General features: G+C 37.9%; 2 protein-coding genes across 9 annotated transcripts in view; one reads left to right on the top strand and one right to left on the bottom strand.

The window, feature by feature from the left end:
• Positions 1–714, bottom strand: part of LOC127839780 (splicing factor, suppressor of white-apricot homolog) — a 38,053-nt gene extending 37,339 nt beyond the window's left edge. Inside the window, exon 1 of one of the 2 annotated variants that reach the window (XM_052368170.1) lies at positions 478–714. In XM_052368170.1, the coding sequence (XP_052224130.1) occupies positions 478–668 (191 nt within the window). In that variant the 5' untranslated portion in view covers positions 669–714. Of the gene's footprint in view, positions 1–427 lie in introns of both variants that reach the window. The other variant, XM_052368177.1, reaches the window with a different exon arrangement.
• Positions 700–18,504, top strand: LOC127839815 (sedoheptulokinase-like). Of its 7 annotated transcripts, none has more exons than XM_052368205.1 (5): positions 700–790; positions 6,672–7,288; positions 7,535–7,710; positions 11,052–11,252; positions 17,948–18,504. In XM_052368205.1, the coding sequence occupies exons 1-5, from the start codon at positions 725–727 to the stop codon at positions 18,364–18,366; spliced, it is 1,479 nt and encodes a 492-aa protein (XP_052224165.1). In that variant the 5' UTR covers positions 700–724; the 3' UTR covers positions 18,367–18,504. The 7 variants fall into 7 exon arrangements, with proteins under 7 accessions (XP_052224165.1, XP_052224173.1, XP_052224188.1 ...); XM_052368213.1 differs by having other exon boundaries at positions 718–790; positions 6,454–7,288; XM_052368228.1 differs by having other exon boundaries at positions 733–790; positions 6,448–7,288.
• The last annotated feature ends 1,932 nt before the right edge of the window (positions 18,505–20,436 follow it).

Here is a 20,436-nt window from a genome sequence, read left to right as displayed (position 1 = left end):
TGTTATCACTATTAAGTGGGTGAGCATATTTGATAATGACAGATACTCCAAATACTAAAAGTGTAATTAGTATATTGATACATACAATTAAAATAAATCATAAGAATAGTTGTAGAAAAGAGCTATTACCACCTTCCATATCTTTGCACCTGAAAATAATCTTTTGGCCTGAAAATCATAATCAACAATGATGTTAATATCAATTCAATGTTCACTGATGAACTAAAGTACATCTTGTTGCTGCATCAAGCTCAACAATGGAGCTTATTGACTATCCATACCGCTACCTGGCTGGTCCAAGGGAGGTAACATCCTGGCTGCTTCAAACATTCACAGTAGGATATTCCACGGAACACCCAATGACAAATGATGACCTGTTCAAACTAAATGGTAATTATAAGGCAATCGACAATCGCGAGATTTGAACCTTTTAAGACAATCGAGCGAATTCCATGGCGTGTTGAAGTGAACACAGACCTGTCAATCTTCAGCGTGTCATCGCCCATCCAAGGAATCAGATAGTTGCCTTTGTCAACCAGCCTAGCCTGTTCATCGTCCCGAAAGATCTTACATGCGTATCCGAAAACAAATAACTCATCATTTCTCGATTTACTCGACTTGTCATCATGTTCTGCATTTGTTGGAAAAAGCCATTCACTCGCCATCATGTCGAACCATTTGGGAATGTTTTCCTCTTTTCGCAAATATCCGAAGCGTTCCTACTATGCAGAAGGCGAAAATTAACTTTTCCGTAAATACAGGTTTGTCCCCCTTTCTGACAGATCGGAAAGTATTATGCTTATGTTCAATCTGTCCATATTATAATTTAATTGATTTGAAAATGCACTTTATCTATTTAATTTTGTAAGCATTAAATGGCTTTGTGAAAAAAATCAGTCTCGTCAAACATTGTGAAGTATTATTCACGATATATACAATTCGGATAAACATTTCGGATAATATCATCCGTAAAAGCAAGTCATGGTTACAATACACTAAATGATCGCTTTATGTAGGGCTGTACTCTCTAAAAAAATATCATAGTTGACAGGAAGGCATTTTTTACACTTTTTACCATTATTCGGGTGTTATCTGGCGGTGATAATGGTAGGGCATGAATAGGTGTTCACTACTGAATCCCAGAAATATGATACAAGTGAAGACTATAGTAAACCATTGCACTAGAAAAGGTTACATTCCACTAAGAAACGGCCGAAAAAAAAAGTTGCAAAAACAGTCGATTTTGATTTGTGTCAAGTTCTTTCTTGCATTGTACATGACATATCTTTTTTATTGCATAAATCGATTCCGCTTAGAATGGACTTTAAGAAAAGGTATGGTTATGGGGGTCTCTATGTGCAAAATGTTGCATTTATTTTTCGCTCAAAGTTGTCGCATTTACATTGAATTACATAGGGAAATTATTTAGTGTATTATGACCTAAACGCAAAACCAGGCCTAGTCACAAAGGAGCTGTATTTACAGAAAATCATCATTTTTTTAGTGGGATATGACGCGTTTTGGCAAATTTCACGGAATAAATGCGTTTGTTTCACGAATTTAAGGAGCATCGTGAGTTTTTAAGAAGAAAATACGTTTTCAGAGGAAAATAACAAAAAAAAAACGTACAAAAACTCGTCTTGAGCATCTCAAATCGCAACAATTTGTGCTGAAAGAGCTCGTGAACACGTTTTAATAGTTGTTTACTTCTTGTTCTACATAGCTTGTAACAATATTCCAGTATTTTGACCGATTGTAATTATTTAGGGTAATCATTTTACGCCTGAACGCCCGTTATAAATCAAAGCTCCGAACGCGAAAGCCACATGGCTTATCAGGCGTTATAATAAAATGCATTTTCAAGCATTTCTACGTGAAAGATCGGTCTGAAAATTTGCATGCACATAGAAAATAGGTTTATAATTATCGAGAAGTGCTTATTTTTCGCGATGTTAACAGTAAACGTTGTCTTATAGGTTACAATAGACTAAATGATCGCTTCATGTAGGGCTGTACTCTCTAAAAAAATATCATAGTTGACAGGAAGGCATGTTTTACACTTTTTACCATTATTCGGGTGTTATCTTGCGGTGATAATGGTAGGGCATGAATAGGTGTTCACTACTGAATCTCTGAAATATGATACACGTGAAGACTATAGTAAACCATTGCACTAGAAAAGGTTACATTCCACTAAGAAACGGCCGAAAAAAAAAGTTGCAAAAACAGTCGATTTTAATTTGTGTCAAGTTCTTTCTTGCATTGTACATGACATATCTTTTTTATTGCATAAATCGATTCCGCTTAAAATGGCCTTTAAGAAAAGGTATGGTTATGGGGGTCTCTATGTGCAAAATGTTGCATTTATTTTCGCTCAAAGTTGTCGCATTTACATTGAATTACATAGGAAAATTATTTAGTGTATTATGACCTCATGGCTCTAACGTATTAAATACTACGGAATGCCGTATTCAGTAAAATATACCTCTGGCTATGTCAGCATGGTTACTTAGTTCTTTAAGTGCTAGACTTTTACTCCAAGGGTCAGTTGTTCGAGCCCAGTTAAGGATTGATTTTTTTTTCATTCTTAAATGTATTACTAGTTTTTTTTAGTGAAGCTATTTAGTTCCAATGTTTAACTGAATCAATTTAATGCATTGAATTACAAACTTTAAAAAATCCAAAATCTGTGAACAAGTCCCTTTAAATGCATGTAAAGAATACATTTAACTTGAATAAATAATCTTGAAACAAAACAATGTTCTTTTTACATTACACAGAGGTGGCAATCAAAGGTTCGAAAGTTTCCTGTTTTGATTCAGTGGGACAAACTACCCATTTTCAACAAAAATATCAGTGGCATAACTGGTAGTGGGGTGGAACGTCTATAAACCCTCAAGTTGCAAAAATCAAACTCCCAGCTACATATGTACTCATAACAGCTCCAAGCATTCAAAAAGAACTATATCAAGCTCTGTTGGTTTTGTCTGTTTCACTCCAGCTTGGTGCAGTATATGTAATTAGCTCGACTATTATATATGAAATATATAAAGTGGAGCTATCCTACTCACCCCGGCGTCTGGGTTAGCGTTAGCGTGCAAACGTTAAAGTTTTTCGTACTACCCCAAATATTTTCTTTGTCCCTTGACATATTGCTTTCATATTTTGCATACTTGTTTACCAACATGACCCCAACCTATAAACAAGAGCAGACAACTCTATCAAGCATTTTGTCATAATTATTGCCCCCTTTCCACTTAGAATATGCAGCAAATGTTAAAGTTTTCGTACTACCCCATTTATTTTCATTGTCCCTTGACATATTGCTTTTATATTTTGCTTATTTCTTTACCAACATCACCCCAACCTATAAACAAGAGCAGACAACTCTATCAAGCATTTTGTCATAATTATTGCCCATTTTATACTTAGAATATGCATGTTATTGATAAATCTATGTTAAAGTTTGCGTACTACCCCAAATATTTCCTATATCCTTTGACATATTGCTTTTATATGTTGCATACTTGTTTACCAACATGACCCCAACCTATAAACAAGAGTAGACCACTGTATCAAGCATTTTGACATAATTATGGCCCCTTTTATACTTAGATAATCAAACATTTTGCTTAAATTGCCATAACTTCTTTATTTATGATCACATTTTATTATTACTTTGACAAAACAACACTTACCTGAATACCACAATGGATTCCACCCAAACAATACCCCACGCCCCTACCCAGATCCCTTCCCCCCCAACCTCCCCCCCCCCCAAAAAAAAATTTGTTTTTTGTTTTTTTACACATCATCTTATAAATTACCACACCCCACATTATACCCCCCTCTCACCCCCACCCCCCCTAATTTTTTTTTTCAACATCTAATAAATTACCACACCCCACATTATACCCCCCTCTCACCCCCCCCCACCCCCACCCACCCCAAATTATTATTTTTTAAACATCATCTAATAAATTACCACACCCCACTTTATACCCCCCTCTCACCCCCCCCCCCCCCCCCCTACCCCCCAAAAAAATTTTTTATTTTATTTTTTGTCCTTTTTTTATTTTTGAAAGAACGTCCAATAAATTATTGAATACGAACAATTTCCCAATGATGGCTTACGTTATACTGTCAAGCACTCGAATAGTCGAGCGCGCTGTCCTCTGACAGCTCTTGTTTTTTTAACATAATTGAATATCCTCATTGTCAGTGTTGAATGCGACCTATTTATCAATAGAACAAATCTAAAGGGGATGCAATAAAATTATTTTTGAAAAAAATTCAGGCATTAAAGCACTATATTTTTTCTACAATGGTGACCTTCATGTGATCATGTTTCATCATAAATGTGATGTTAAAGTAATACAAATGTTGCGATGCTCAATTTATTTTCCCATTTCAAAAATTATAAGTATCAAAGCATAAAATAAAATGAAAATGTGTTGATTTTGTTACATCATTTCAGTTTTGGTAAAGTAATCAAATATTTTAATTCTTGGCTCACCTGAGAATATCATTTTTAGCTGGGCTGTTTTCGGAGAAAACCCGAGGTATTGTCATAGCCAGCTCGTCGTCCGGTGTCCGCCGTCCAGCGTCCGCCGTGCTAAAACCTTGACATCTTCCTCTAACATCAAAGTGCTTCCACCTACAAGTACAACTTTGAAACTTCATATATAGATGCACCTTGATGAGTTCTACACGCCACACCCATTTTTGGGTCACTAGGTCAAAGGTCAAGGTCACAGACCTCTAAATAAAAAAATTCTGACAAGCTTTCGCAGCCGAGCGTGGCACCTGTTATGCGGTGCTCTTATTATTATGACCACTCATGAAATCATGATGTGGTATTTCTTTCATCAAATTTGTAATGTACAAAATAACATGGTCTGTATTGTACAATTTGTGTGATACATATCAGTGCTTGCATAAATGAATGTAGCAAATACATTAATGATTGAATGGTCACTCATTTGGATGCTAGATTGACATTTAACATAACCCCCCTACCCTGCCCAACCATTTTTTGCCCTTTCTACAGTCATGTTTTGGTGAAAAGTTGTTTTTTGTCAAGCAACTTAATTTGTGAAATATGTACGAAAAATCAGACAGACATATTAATAGACACAGCTCAGACATTAAAACAATTGTCTTAACTGTTTATAAATTGTTGATTTTTGTTTCATTGTTTATTTATATTTATTTACATTCTAGGTCAAACACATATAACAATATCACAAAACATAAAAGCATAGAAACATAGTTACACCAATGTTATTCTGACAGCTGTAATTATCAAATAATATATAAATATTTTAATAAATTCAAAGCTATATATATTGTAACAGTTATAAAAATTAGTTATCAATTGAAATGCTATATTTGACCTATGGATAACCCATTAAGCTAAAAGCTTATTTCCAATGGGATCCATTAAAAGTACGAGAAAAAAAATGATCAAGTTGTTATATGATCTAACTTACACGCATATACTTTGGTGTTTGATTGAGAGAAAACATGTGAATAACCTAGCATTTTGTCTCAATCCGACAACTTAATCAATGTTAACAAAAAATGAAAAACATTACCAAACAAGAGGCTAAACTAAAAACATATTATTGCAAATATGGAAACATTTAAATTCAAATAGTATATATCACAGATTCCAATTGTTTCTATATCACATTTATATTCTTATATTAATAATACTTATATATGTCCTCACTTATCTCAGTTTGTTTGTTTTGTAGATGTTTTTTAACCATTCTTTTAAATTTGTAAACATTTTCCACTTTTTTATGTCCTTTGGAAGGGAATACCAGTATGTAGACCCAGAGTTTTTGAATGTTTTTTTAAAATAAGCATTTGTCACAGTTGGTATTATGAAATTACTTTTTCCAGATCTTGATGATTTTTCAAAGTTCTTGCTGAGATATGAAGGACATTTTACATATAATAAATTTTATGCATATAACTTAATTTAAGTTGTTTCACTTTGTTTTCCACATTTAACATTTTAAATTGTACAAAATCATCAATGGTAATGGAGGTTCTTGGTTCGTTATCTTTAATAAATCTAATAATTTTATTTTGCATAATTTGTAATTTTTTTGTTTGTGCTTTATTTAAACTATGGAACCAAGATGAACAACAATAATCAAAATGGCATTGTAAAAGAGCTGAACTTAAAAGTTTTCTAGAATTAAAATCTAAACATGTTTTGTGTCTGTATAAAAATTTAAGTTTTGCATTTACTTTAGAAACTATGTTTTTTACAATATCATCACCAGAAAGAGTATCAACAATCTGAAGGCCCAAATACTTAACCTTCTTTACATTTTTTATTGTATGGCCATTACAATTTACTGGAGACACTTTCAGTTTGCTTACTTTTCTTATTGGCCCAAACATAATACATGTATACTCTGTTTTGCCGAGATGTAGTGACAACTTGTTATCCACTAGCTATTCAGAACAACATGCTAAAACATGACCAAGCTTTTGGGATATACAATCAGGATCTTGAAAGTGTGTTAGAGTGAAAAAATCAAACCCATGCTTTTAGCTTAACATACTGTTGTTAGTTGTTACAAGTATAATGAAGCTGATGACAATTAAATTGTGATTTGACTATAATTTTTAAAAGATGTTATGAATTGAAGGAAATGGATAGCGATCAGAACTTGTGCCTTGGTATTGACCTTGGAACAACATCGGTAAAGATATCAATAATAGACACAGCTACAAAGGATCAAGTGTTTACCACAACTGAGGCAACAAACGCTTACATAAGCTCTAATGATGGGATTCAGGGTGCAGAGCAGAGCATTCTTTTAATCATGGATGCTATTTGTGCCTGCATATTGCGAGCCACTGATAAAACTAGGTCAAATATAGGTTGTATTGCTGTGTCGGGCCAAATGCATGGAGTTGTTTTGTGGAACAGCGAGGGTAAGACTCCTTTATCAAACACCTTGGATCTTGCATCTTTCACCAGTAACCTGTACACCTGGGAAGATCGAAGAGCCACAACTCAGTTCCTTCTTAGCCTTCCCAAACCTGACTCACATCAACCCATATCTGCAGGTTTTGGCAATGTAACATTGTTTTGGCTTGCTAGGAATGAGCCTGAGTTGCTTGTTAAATATGACACGGCTGGGGGAGTGATGGATTACCTAACAACGCTATTGTGTGGGCTGGATAAGCCAGTCATGAGCAATCAAATTGCTTGCAGCTGGGGCTACTTCAACTGTCAAACAGGCACATGGAATCTCAACATGTAAGTATAAAGCTGCCTTGGTGATTTGATAGATTATGATATAAATAAATACAGAATGTACAATCAAACCTCTACATTCATGTCAATGTCACATGTATGGTATTAGTCACCTTCAGTTATAACTGCAGTTCATAATTGCTTAAGAGCTTCAGCAAGAAATTATGGGCATGTTTAACTATTTTTTCTCCCTTGATGGATAATATGCCGTTTTTTTGTTGAATTATGTGAGCACTTTTTGCACAACAGTTTGAAAGACAATGGTTTCCCAGTTCACCTGCTACCAGTCACCGTCGCTGGGGGTTCCAAGGTTGGGGAGCTGTGTGCTGATTGGTTCGGGATTCGCCGTGGCACACCTGTCCTGTCAGGCCTAGGGGATTTACAGAGTTCTTTCATGGCTGCTTCCAAGCTGCCAAATGATGCTGGTATGGTCAGACAAATTTGCGACTAAGGGCCATTGGAGAGATGTGGAAAATTGTTAACTAAAGCATAACTTTATATACCAATTTAATACCTATTCAATAATATTAGACACCATATTTTGTTAACTGCTTATCACAAATCTTAAACATGACAAAATCATGATTGTAATGCAATATTCAAATTGGCAGGTTTTATTTGAGAAGGCTATTCATGTAGCCTGGACTTCGTTCTTTATGGAGTCTTGTAAAAACACTGTGCTGTGCACAGTGTTGGTCGTTTTTAAACCAATTACACTTTGTATGCCCTCAAAAGGAGGCATTTAGTGATTGTTTTGTCTGTGCGTCTGTCAGCCTTCCTTCTTGTTGAAAGCATTACTCAAAAAGAAGTGAAGAGATTCAAATGAAACATCATATACTGATGTTGTTGCAGAAGTGCTGAGTACAAGAACAATAATTTTCATCATGATTTACAGAGTTTTTTCCCTTAAGTCATTTGCTTATGCTGAGCATAACTTCATTATTTAAGAATGCAATTAAGTAAAACTCTGCATTGATAGACGATACACGATAGACATGTATTTATAATATTGATGGGACTAATATAACAATTAATAAGTTGATAGAAGAACTTGGGAAAAAGTGCAGGACGCAAGAAACAGAACTATTTATATAAAATTTTGGAGTCAATGTCCTTTTTCTTTTTAGCTCACCTGAGCACAACGTGTGATCACCTTTTGTCCGTCGTGCGTTGTGCATCGTCAACATTTTGCCTTGTGAACACTCTAGAGACCACATTTAGTGTCTGATCTTCATGAAATTCGGTCAGAACATTTGTCCCATTGATTCCTCGACTGAGTTAGAATCTGGGTCATGCTGGGTCAAAAACTAGGTCACTAGGTCAAAAAAAGAAAAACCTTGTGAGCACTGTAGAAGTCACATTTGATTGCCAATCTTCAGGTAACTTTGCCAAAATGTTTGACTAAATGATATGTTGGTTGAGTTCAAAAATGGTTCCGGTCCATTGAAAAACATGGCCGCCAGGGGGCGGGGCAGTTTTCCTTTTATGGCTATAGAGAAACCTTATGAACACTCTAGAAGTCTCAATTTTTGCCCAATCATCATAAAACTTGGTCAAAACATTGGTTTCATTGATATCTCGAATGAGTTCGAAAATGGTCCAGATCGGGGGAAAAACGTGGCCGCCAGGGGGCGGGGCAGTTTTCCTTATATGGCTATTGTAAAACCTTGTTAACACTCTAGAGGCCACATTTATTGTCCAATCTTCATGAAATTTGGTCAGAAGATTGGTCTCAATTATATTTTAGATGAGTTTGAAAATGGTTACGTTTGCTTGAAAAACATGGCTGCCAAATTGCGGGGCATTTTTCCTTATATGGCTATATTTATGGCTATAGTAAAATCTTGTGAACACTCTAGAGGCCACATTTATTGTCCAATCTTCATAAAATTTGGTCAGAAGATTGGTCTCAATGATATCTTGGATGAGTTCGAAAATGGTTACGTTTGCTTGAAAAACATAGCTGCCAAGGGGCGGGGCATTTATCCATATTTGGCTTTATATGGCTATAGTAAAATCTTGTCAACACTCTAGAGGCCACATGTATTGTCCAATCTTCATGAAACTTGGTCAGAAGATTCATCCCAATAATATCTTTGAGGAGTTAAAAAATGATGCTGGTCTGTTGAAAAACTTGGAGGCCACAGGGCAGGGCATTTCTCCTTATATGGCTATAGTAATACATTGTTAACACTCTAGTGGCCACATTTATTTTCCTATCTTCATGAAACTTGGTCAGAAGATTTGTCCTAATGATATCTTGGATGAGTTAGAAAATGGTTTCGGTTTCTTAAAAAACATGGCCAACAGGGGCGGGGCATTTTTCCTAATATGGCTATATATCATGCTTTAGTAAAACCTTGTTAACACTCTAGAGGCCACATTTATTGTCCGATCATCATGAAACTTGGTCAGATGATTTGTCCCAATGATATCTTGGATGAGTTTGAAAATGGTTCCCGTTGGTGGAAAAACATGGCCGCCATGGGGGCGTGGTATTTTTCCTTATATGGCTATAGTAAAACCCTGTTAACACTCTAGAGGCCATATTTATTGTACTATCATCATGAAACTTTGTCAGAAGATTTGTCCCAATGATATTTTTTGACAAGTTCGAAATTGGTTCCAGTTGCTTGAAAAACATGGCCACCAGTGGGCGGGGCAGTTTTCCTTATATGGACTTTGTCAGTATATTTGTTTGAATGATATCTTAGATGTATATGAAAATCTTTCTGGTCTGTTGAAAAACGTGGCTGACAGGGTGTTCACTAGTCATGAAAGTTGGTAAGAACATTTAGTTCTAATGACATCTTGGGCTGCACAGCACAGGTCAGTTCCTTTGAATCTCAGGTGAGCAACTTTGGGCCTTTCAGGCCCTCTTGTTTCTTAACCTTATAATATACCGTTGTTTTTTTTGTACATAGATTGAAAACTTGTTTATATTTGAATGGCTTTGTCTGAAACTTAATATATCGATAACAGGCTTTGATTGGAAGTCTGGAGTACTGGTAAAAGAACCATAACTCCTCAATATGAACATATTTTTTCCCTTTGTTAAATTTCTTATCCTCTCAATAATTTAATTACAATTAAAGAGAATTAACATTAACCTGCATAGATTTACAGAAAACATTGTGGGTTAGTGCAAACTGCAAGAACTAAAACTCTTTAGTTCTTTTAGAGTTATTTCCCTTGTATTTTTTTGCGCAGAGCAAAATTTCATACTGTTGTTTTAAAGGCTTATCATGAATCAAAAAGTATGAAGGAAATCAAATGAGGCTACACACAATAATTAAAGAATTAAAGAGAAAGTACTCGAACCATAACTCTTTCAGTGATCATGATATGCATTTGTGGAAGGTGGCCTTCTTTGGTGTGGGTCATATTTAATCAAGAATTAGTTTGAAACAAAATCTTTTCCTAAACTGCAAAGCGAATTTTCATGAAACTTCACCGGAATTATCCTTGTTTGACCTTCAAAATTGTTTAAAGCATTTTGATCCACTGGATATGTTGGTCATCAAAGCTTAAAATAGATTTTAAAAGTGGAAACTAAAAAAAAATCTATGAAAACGCATGACTCGGGTTTTTTTTTTTTTGGCGTGTAACATTGCCTAGTGGTCAATTACATTGACAGATCATGTTTGTCAATTAGTCTGTTTAGTTTGGATCCAAATGATCTGCCTGTAACAGCTTACAACATAATTTTTTGGGGACACCAATTTTTTTTAAATTATTAATAATGGTGATTGCGGTTCTGTTTCAGTGATGAACATCTCAACTTCTAGTCAGATAGGATTTCGCATTGACTGCCCAGGATTCTCGCCTCCAAAGCAAGATGTTCCAGCCCCTGTGAGTTACTTCCCCTACTTTGATAATGGCTACCTTGCTGTGGCTGCCAGTCTTAACGGGGGAAACATTCTGAAGGCGTTTGTAAGGATGCTACAGCAGTGGGTAGGGACTCTAGGTAAGTTTAGCGCATGTAAGAATACTACAGCAGTTGGTAGGGACTCCAGGTAAGTTTAGAGCATGTAAGAATGTTAAAGCAGAGGATGGGGACTCTAGGTAAGTTTAGAGCATGTAAGAATGCTACAGCAGTGGGTAGGGACTGTAGGTAAGATTAAAGCATGTAAGAATGCTACAGCAGTGGGTAGGGACTCTAGGTATGTTTAGAGCATGTAAGAATGCTACAGCAGTGGGTCAGGACTCTAGGTAAGTTTAGAGCATGTAAGAATGCTACAGCAGTGGGTAGGGACTTAAGGTAAGTTTAGAGCATATAAGAACGCTACAGCAGTGGATGGGGACTCTAGGTTAGTTACGAGCATGTGAAAATTCTACAGTAGTGGGTAGGGACTCTAGGTAAATTATGAGCTTGTAAGAATGCTACAGCAGTGGGTAGGGACTCTGGGTAAGCTTAGAGCATGTAAAGATGTTACAGAAGTGGATGGGGACTCTAGGTAAGTTTAGAGCATGTAAGAATGCTACAGCAGTGGGTAGGGACTCTAGGTAAATTTAAAGAAAGTAAGAATGCTACAGCAGTGGGTAGGGGCTCTAGGTATGTTTAGAGCATGTAAGAATGCTACAGCAGTGGGTCAGGACTCTAGGTAAGTTTAGAGCATGTAAGAATGCTACAGCAGTGGGTGGGGACTCTAGGTAAGTTTAGAGCATGTAAGAATGCTACAGCAGTTGGTAGGGACTCTAGGTAAATAACCAGCATGTATGAATGCTACAGCAGTGAGTAGGGACTCTTTGTAAGTTTTGAGTATGTAAGAATGCTAGAGCAGATGGTAGGGACTCTATGTAAGTTTAGGGCATGTAAGAATGCTAAGGCAGTGGGTTGGGACTCTAGGTAAGTTTAGAGCATGTAAGAATGCTACAGCAGTGGGTGTGGACTCTATATAAGTTACGAGCATGTCAGAATGCTACAGCAGTGGGTGGGGACTCTAGGTAAGTTTAAGAGCATGTAAGAATGCTACAGCAGTGGGTAGTGACTCTAGGTAAGTCTAGAGTATGTAAGAATGCTACAGCAGTGGGTGGAGACTCTATGTAAGTTTAGAGCAGGTAAGAATGCTACAGCAGTGGGTGGGGACTCTATGTAAGTTTAGAACATGTAAGAATGCTTCAGCAGTGGGTGGGGACTCTATGTAAGTTTAGAGCATGTTGGAAAGCTACAGCAGTGGGTGGCGACTCTAGGTAAGTTTAGAGCATGTTAGAATGCTACAGCAGTGGGTGGGGACTCTATGTAAGTTTACAGCATGTAAGAATGCTACAGCAGTTGGTAGGGACTCTAGGTAAATCACAAGCATGTAAGAATGCTACAGCAGTGGGTAGGGACTCTATGTAAGTTTTGAGTATGTAAGAATGCTATAGCAGTGGGTAGGGACTCTTTGTAAGTTTAGAGCATGTAAGAATGCTAAGGCAGTGGGTTGGGACTCTCTCTACGTAAGTTTAGAGCATGTAAGAATGCTACAGCAGTAGGTGGGGACTCTAGGTTAGTTTAAGAGCATGTAAGAATGCTACAGCAGTGGGTAGGGACTCTAGGTAAGTTTAGAGTATGTAAGAATGCTGCATCAGTGGGTGGGACTCTATGTAAGTTTAGAGCATGTAAGAATGCTACAGCAGTGGGTGGGGACTCTATGTAAGTTTAGAGCATGTAAGAATGCTACAGCAGTGGGTGGGGACTCTATGTAAGTTTAGAACATGTTGGAAAGCTACAGCAGTGGGTAGGGACTGTAGGTAAGATTAAAGCATGTAAGAATGCTACAGCAGTGGGTAGGGACTCTAGGTATGTTTAGAGCATGTAAGAATGCTACAGCAGTGGGTAAGGACACTAGGTAAGTTTAGAGCATGTAAGAATGCTACAGCAGTGGGTAGGGACTTTAGGTAAGTTTAAAGCATATAAGAACGCTACAGCAGTGGATGGGGACTCTAGGTTAGTTACTAGCATGTGAAAATGCTACAGTAGTGGGTAGGGACTCTAGGTAAATTATGAGCTTGTAAGAATGCTACAGCAGTGGGTAGGGACTCTGGGTAAGCTTAGAGCATGTAAAGATGTTACAGAAGTGGGTGGGGACTCTAGGTAAGTTTAGAGCATGTAAGAATGCTACAGCAGTGGGTAGGGACTCTAAGTAAATTTAAAGAAAGTAAGAATGCTACAGCAGTGGGTAGGGGCTCTAGGTATGTTTAGAGCATGTAAGAATGCTACAGCAGTGGGTCAGGACTCTAGGTAAGTTTAGAGCATGTAAGAACGCTACAGAAGTGGGTGGGGACTCTAGGTAAGTTTAGAGCATGTAAGAATGCTACAGCAGTTGGTAGGGACTCTAGGTAAATTACCAGCATGTATGAATGCTACAGCAGTGGGTAGGGACTCTATGTAAGTTTTGAGTATGTAAGAATGCTAGAGCAGATGGTAGGGACTCTATGTAAGTTAAGGGCATGTAAGAATGCTAAGGCAGTGGGTTGGGACTCTAGGCAAGTTGAGAGCATGACAGAATGCTACAGCAGTGGGTGTGGATTCTATATAAGTTACGAGCATGTCAGAATGCTACAGCAGTGGGTGGGGACTCTAGGTAAGTTTAAGAGCATGTAAGAATGCTACAGCAGTGGGTAGGGACTCTAGGTAAGTCTAGAGTATGTAAGAATGCTACAGCAGTGGGTGGGGACTCTATGTAAGTTTAGAGCATGTAAGAATGCTACAGCAGTGGGTGGGGACTCTATGTAAGTTTAGAACATGTAAGAATGCTACAGCAGTGGGTGGGGACTCTATGTAAGTTTAGAGCATGTTGGAAAGCTGCAGCAGTGGGTGGCGACTCTAGGTAAGTTTAGAGCATGAAAGAATGCTACAGCAGTGGGTGGGGACTCTATGTAAGTTTACAGCATGTAAGAATGCTACAGCAGTGGGTAGGGAATCTAGGTATGTTTAGAGCATGTAAGAATGCTACTGCAGTGGGTCAGGAATCTAGGTAAGTTTAGAGCATGTAAGAACGCTACAGCAGTGGGTGGGGACTCTAGGTAAGTTTAGAGCATGTAAGTATGCTACAGCAGTTGGTAGGGACTCTAGGTAAATCACAAGCATGTAAGAATGCTACAGCAGTGGGTAGGGACTCTATGTAAGTTTTGAGTATGTAAGAATGCTATAGCAGTGGGTAGGGACTCTATGTAAGTTTAGAGCATGTAAGAATGCTAAGGCAGTGGGTTGGGACTCTATGCAAGTTTAGAGCACGTAAGAATGCTACAGCAGTGGGTGTGGACTCTATGTAAGTTACGAGCATGTCAGAATGCTACAGCAGTGGGTGGGGACTCTAGGTAAGTTTAAGAGCATGTAAGAATGCTACAGCAGTGGGTAGGGACTCTAGGTAAGTTTAGAGTATGTAAGAATGCTACAGCAGTGGGTGACACTCTATGTAAGTTACGAGCATGTCAGAATGCTACAGCAGTGGGTGGGGACTCTAGGTAAGTTTAAGAGCATGTAAGAATGCTACAGCAGTGGGTAGGGACTCTAGGTAAGTTTAGAGCATGTAAGAATGCTACAGCAGTGGGTGTGGACTCTATATAAGTTACGAGCATGTCAGAATGCTACAGCAGTGGGTGGGGACTCTAGGTAAGTTTAAGAGCATGTAAGAATGCTACAGCAGTGGGTAGTGACTCTAGGTAAGTCTAGAGTATGTAAGAATGCTACAGCAGTGGGTGGAGACTCTATGTAAGTTTAGAGCAGGTAAGAATGCTACAGCAGTGGGTGGGGACTCTATGTAAGTTTAGAACATGTAAGAATGCTACAGCAGTGGGTGGGGACTCTATGTAAGTTTAGAGCATGTTGGAAAGCTACAGCAGTGGGTGGCGACTCTAGGTAAGTTTAGAGCATGTTAGAATGCTACAGCAGTGGGTGGGGACTCTATGTAAGTTTACAGCATGTAAGAATGCTACAGCAGTTGGTAGGGACTCTAGGTAAATCACAAGCATGTAAGAATGCTACAGCAGTGGGTAGGGACTCTATGTAAGTTTTGAGTATGTAAGAATGCTATAGCAGTGGGTAGGGATTCTATGTAAGTTTAGAGCATGTAAGAATGCTAAGGCAGTGGGTTGGGACTCTCTCTACGTAAGTTTAGAGCATGTAAGAATGCTACAGCAGTAGGTGGGGACTCTAGGTAAGTTTAAGAGCATGTAAGAATGCTACAGCAGTGGGTAGGGACTCTAGGTAAGTTTAGAGTATGTAAGAATGCTGCATCAGTGGGTGGGACTCTATGTAAGTTTAGAGCATGTAAGAATGCTACAGCAGCGGGTGGGGACTCTATGTAAGTTTAGAGCATGTAAGAATGCTACAGCAGTGGGTAGGGACTGTAGGTAAGATTAAAGCATGTAAGAATGCTACAGCAGTGGGTAGGGACTCTAGGTATGTTTAGAGCATGTAAGAATGCTACAGCAGTGGGTAAGGACACTAGGTAAGTTTAGAGCATGTAAGAATGCTACAGCAGTGGGTAGGGACTTTAGGTAAGTTTAAAGCATATAAGAACGCTACAGCAGTGGATGGGGACTCTAGGTTAGTTACTAGCATGTGAAAATGCTACAGTAGTGGGTAGGGACTCTAGGTAAATTATGAGCTTGTAAGAATGCTACAGCAGTGGGTAGGGACTCTGGGTAAGCTTAGAGCATGTAAAGATGTTACAGAAGTGGGTGGGGACTCTAGGTAAGTTTAGAGCATGTAAGAATGCTACAGCAGTGGGTTGGGACTCTAGGTAAATTTAAAGAAAGTAAGAATGCTACAGCAGTGGGTAGGGGCTCTAGGTATGTTTAGAGCATGTAAGAATGCTACAGCAGTGGGTCAGGACTCTAGGTAAGTTTAGAGCATGTAAGAACGCTACAGAAGTGGGTGGGGACTCTAGGTAAGTTTAGAGCATGTAAGAATGCTACAGCAGTTGGTAGGGACTCTAGGTAAATTACCAGCATGTATGAATGCTACAGCAGTGGGTAGGGACTCTATGTAAGTTTTGAGTATGTAAGAATGCTAGAGCAGATGGTAGGGACTCTATGTAAGTTTAGGGCATGTAAGAATGCTAAGGCAGTGGGTTGGGACTCTAGGCAAGTTTAGAGCATGTAAGAATGCTACAGCAGTGGGTGTGGACTCTATATAAGTTACGAGCATGTCAGAATGCTACAGCAGTGGGTGGGGACTCTAGGTAAGTTTAAGAGCATGTAAGAATGCTACAGCAGTGGGTAGGGACTCTAGGTAAGTCTAGAGTATGTAAGAATGCTACAGCAGTGGGTGGGGACTCTATGTAAGTTTAGAGCATGTAAGAATGCTACAGCAGTGGGTGGGGACTCTATGTAAGTTTAGAACATGTAAGAATGCTACAGCACTGGGTGGGGACTCTATGTAAGTTTAGAGCATGTTGGAAAGCTGCAGCAGTGGGTGGCGACTCTAGGTAAGTTTAGAGCATGTAAGAATGCTACAGCAGTGGGTGGGGACTCTATGTAAGTTTACAGCATGTAAGAATGCTACAGCAGTGGGTAGGGACTCTAGGTATGTTTAGAGCATGTAAGAATGCTACAGCAGTGGGTCAGGAATCTAGGTAAGTTTAGAGCATGTAAGAACGCTACAGCAGTGGGTGGGGACTCTAGGTAAGTTTAGAGCATGTAAGAATGCTACAGCAGTTGGTAGGGACTCTAGGTTAATCACAAGCATGTAAGAATGCTACAGCAGTGGGTAGGGACTCTATGTAAGTTTTGAGTATGTAAGAATGCTATAGCAGTGGGTAGGGACTCTATGTAAGTTTAGAGCATGGAAGAATGCTAAGGCAGTGGGTTGGGACTCTCTATTCAAGTTTAGAGCACGTAAGAATGCTACAGCAGTGGGTGCGGACTCTATGTAAGTTACGAGCATGTCAGAATGCTACAGCAGTGGGTGGGGACTCTAGGTAAGTTTAAGAGCATGTAAGAATGCTACAGCAGTGGGTAGGGACTCTAGGTAAGTTTAGAGTATGTAAGAATGCTACAGCAGTGGGTGACACTCTATGTAAGTTTAGAGCATGTAAGAATGCTACAGCAGTGGGTGGGGACTCTATGTAAGTTTAGAGCATGTAAGAATGCTACAGCAGTGGGTGGGGACTCTATGTAAGTTTAGAACATGTTGGAAACTACAGCAGTGGGTGGCGACTCTAGGTTAGTTTAGAGCATGTAAGAATACTACAGCAGTGGGTGGGGACTCTATGTAAGTTTAGAGCATGTAAGAATGCTACAGCAGTGGGTGTGGACACTAGGTAAGTTAAAAGCATATAAAATGCTACAGCAGTGGGTGGGGACTGTGGCTTAGACAACTTTTGTCACACAGCAAGCATTAATATATTCACTGACTGTCAGTAGAAGTATCTTGATAAGTTTTTATCCAATTAATTCACTTTAAGATAATTCTTTACAAAGTTTGTTACAGTTTCAAAAACTTAAACATTATCTTGAAGGTACTTTGTTTGAATTTTGGATGGTTTAGTCAGTTTAAATTTAGTTGAAACTTTACACATTAACCATAACTGAAAATCACGGAAATCATGTTTTATCATTTTTGCTGGTCTCCACAGGTCTTGTTTAATTTGTTCATGTTATAATGGTTTTCAACAGCTTATTGTATGGTGCTTTATAAAATTTAAACTTATGAGTAAATTAATATTTCAGGTTTAACCATTCATGAAGAAAGCATTTGGCTCAAGCTGACTGAGATTGCATCGTATCCTGAGATAGCTGAAGAGTTCAGTAGGCCTGTTATTCATCCCTTTTTATATGGAGAACGCTATAACCCCAATCTTACAGCCAGTATCAGTGGAATGAGAGAGGAAAACTCAACACTGGAGTGCATCTTCCATGCTCTCTGCAATGGACTGGTTGCCAATTTACACCAGATGATGCCACTGTCATTGTTGATAGAGAGTGGGGTTGAGCGCGTGGTGTTGACTGGTTCCGTGATCAGCCGTCAGCCCCACGTGATGACCTGTGTGAAGAGGACATACTCCCCGCTGCCCGTGATGCTAGAGATTGGGGCAGAGGCATCATACGGTGCAGCATTAGTTGCAGCAAAATACCTGCAGGTTCCATGAATGTCTGAGACACGTTCTGGGAAAACTGGGCTTATTTTATCTTCATAAAGTACTGTCCCAGATAAGCATGTGTAGTCCGCACAGGCTAATCAGGGACAACACTTTCCGGTGATGTTTATGGAATTGTTTTTAACAAAGGACTTTTTAGGGAAAATCTACTTAAGCCTGAAAGTTTTGTTCCTGATTTGCCTGTGCAGACTGCACAGGCTAATGTGATGTGACATTTTCAGATATGCATTAAGCCTAGTTTTCCAGACCAATGCTCCTATGTAGTATTCAGGGCCTTTCTTAAATGTAAAATGTGAGAAAAGGTCCCTCAGTCAATTTGGTTGTGAACTAGTGATACAAATGTATAAAAAATCCTTTTTGTTACCATCAAACAATTTGAAGATGATTTATGTTTATTTGGATCCCACTTGCACTAGATAGGTTATTGTTTGCTATTGTACTACTTAAAAGTAGTATGGCTGGGTGCCTTTATGTATATTCTGCATACATTGGGTACATTGTGGGATACTTACCAGTAAGAGTACCAGGGGTACTATGGAGTAGTACCTGAGCCAACAACGACCAATTGAGCCACACTTGCCATAAAATATTCAAGTTATTTTATATATCAATATATGGAAGGTTATATCTTTAACCATTTTCTGTTTCACATTTTGTAGTGGACATTTCAATTGGGAAAGTTTGGCAACTTGGCTACAATAAATAAGGAATCATAAACCTTGGCATTATCCCTGGTGCATGGCTTTAGCTTTATATGGTGCTTTTAATGTGTTGTTTTTTTGTTTGCATTTGTCAATTGTTATATGGCTTGTATTGTGTTTTTATATGTGTTGATTATTTTTATTTGAAAAGTTTGTTTGGTATTTTATCAGGTGTGTTTAATGTTATTGAATAACTTTTTGATTTGTGGCTTGAATAGAGCAAAGTTTAGTGCGAGTGTTGATAACTAAGTCAACAAAATGACTCCCTGAATTTCATGTTCCATTTTATGGCCAGAAACCACATTTGCTCATATCTGCTACGCATCATTATTAAACTGTAGTGTTAACAGTATGAAATATTAGTTAAGATGACAAAAATTGTGATTTGATTGTTTCAATTGTGATATATATTATGAAATCAAAACATGTTATATTTTACAGTCTAAATTAAATGTTTTATTACAATTTGATATAGAATGAATCAATGTATTTAAACATAGATCAAATGACACATATACATGTGCGTAAGATGCATATTGGTATACAATCTAAAACATGCATATGAATTTTAAACGGTCATAATGTTTGTGCTCAATCACTATGTAATGTACTTACTATTTGTCTCAAATTAATATGTAATTGTCTACAAGTATTTTGATGTTTTTGTAATCAGTTTTCTAAAGTTCTTCCAATATATTTTAGCAAATGTAGATGAGCTGAATGTATTTTGAGAATTTACAGTCCAGTTCTAGTTTAAAGATACTATCAATTATTGTACTGTAATACTGTTTTGCTTAGCACTGGGACAACACTTTCTCTTTGATGGTATTTTTGGTTGAACGTGGCGCCTCATCAGGATCCAAACTGTTTGCCATTCTGATAGTATTCTTTGAAAAAAAATCGAAGAAAATGCTAATTTTAGAAATTCAGCAGACAACATTTTAGCAGACGACAAATTTCCCAGCATGCAAAGGGTTAAGCTCCATTTTCACAGAGCGTTGCTCATTTGTATTTATAAATTTGTACTATATATCTCTACAGGTTTGGTTTGTTTCAGATTTTCCTAGAGAAGTGCAATGCCAGTATAACATCTGTTGATTAATTCATTTTATAATAACTGTTAAGCATTGTGTTTGTTATTTGTGTGTGTGTTTTCTGAATGAAGTATTATGGCCGTTAATAGGACAGGGTGTTAAATTTGCTTCCATCAAGCTATTAAATAAATGATTAATGAAAAGGATAAATGTGTACTTATTTTTACTTTTTTGCACATGAAATGTTGGCATTTTCAGGAAAAATTGCACTATGTAATTTGTTGTCTGACCTGCTTTTGTTTGTTTGTTTACAAAGGTTTTTCGTC

Source organism: Dreissena polymorpha, chromosome 1, assembly GCF_020536995.1.
Source record: "Dreissena polymorpha isolate Duluth1 chromosome 1, UMN_Dpol_1.0, whole genome shotgun sequence".
NCBI classification, from domain to species: Eukaryota; Metazoa; Mollusca; class Bivalvia; order Myida; family Dreissenidae; genus Dreissena; species Dreissena polymorpha.
This window is presented reverse-complemented; position numbering and strand designations above follow the sequence as displayed.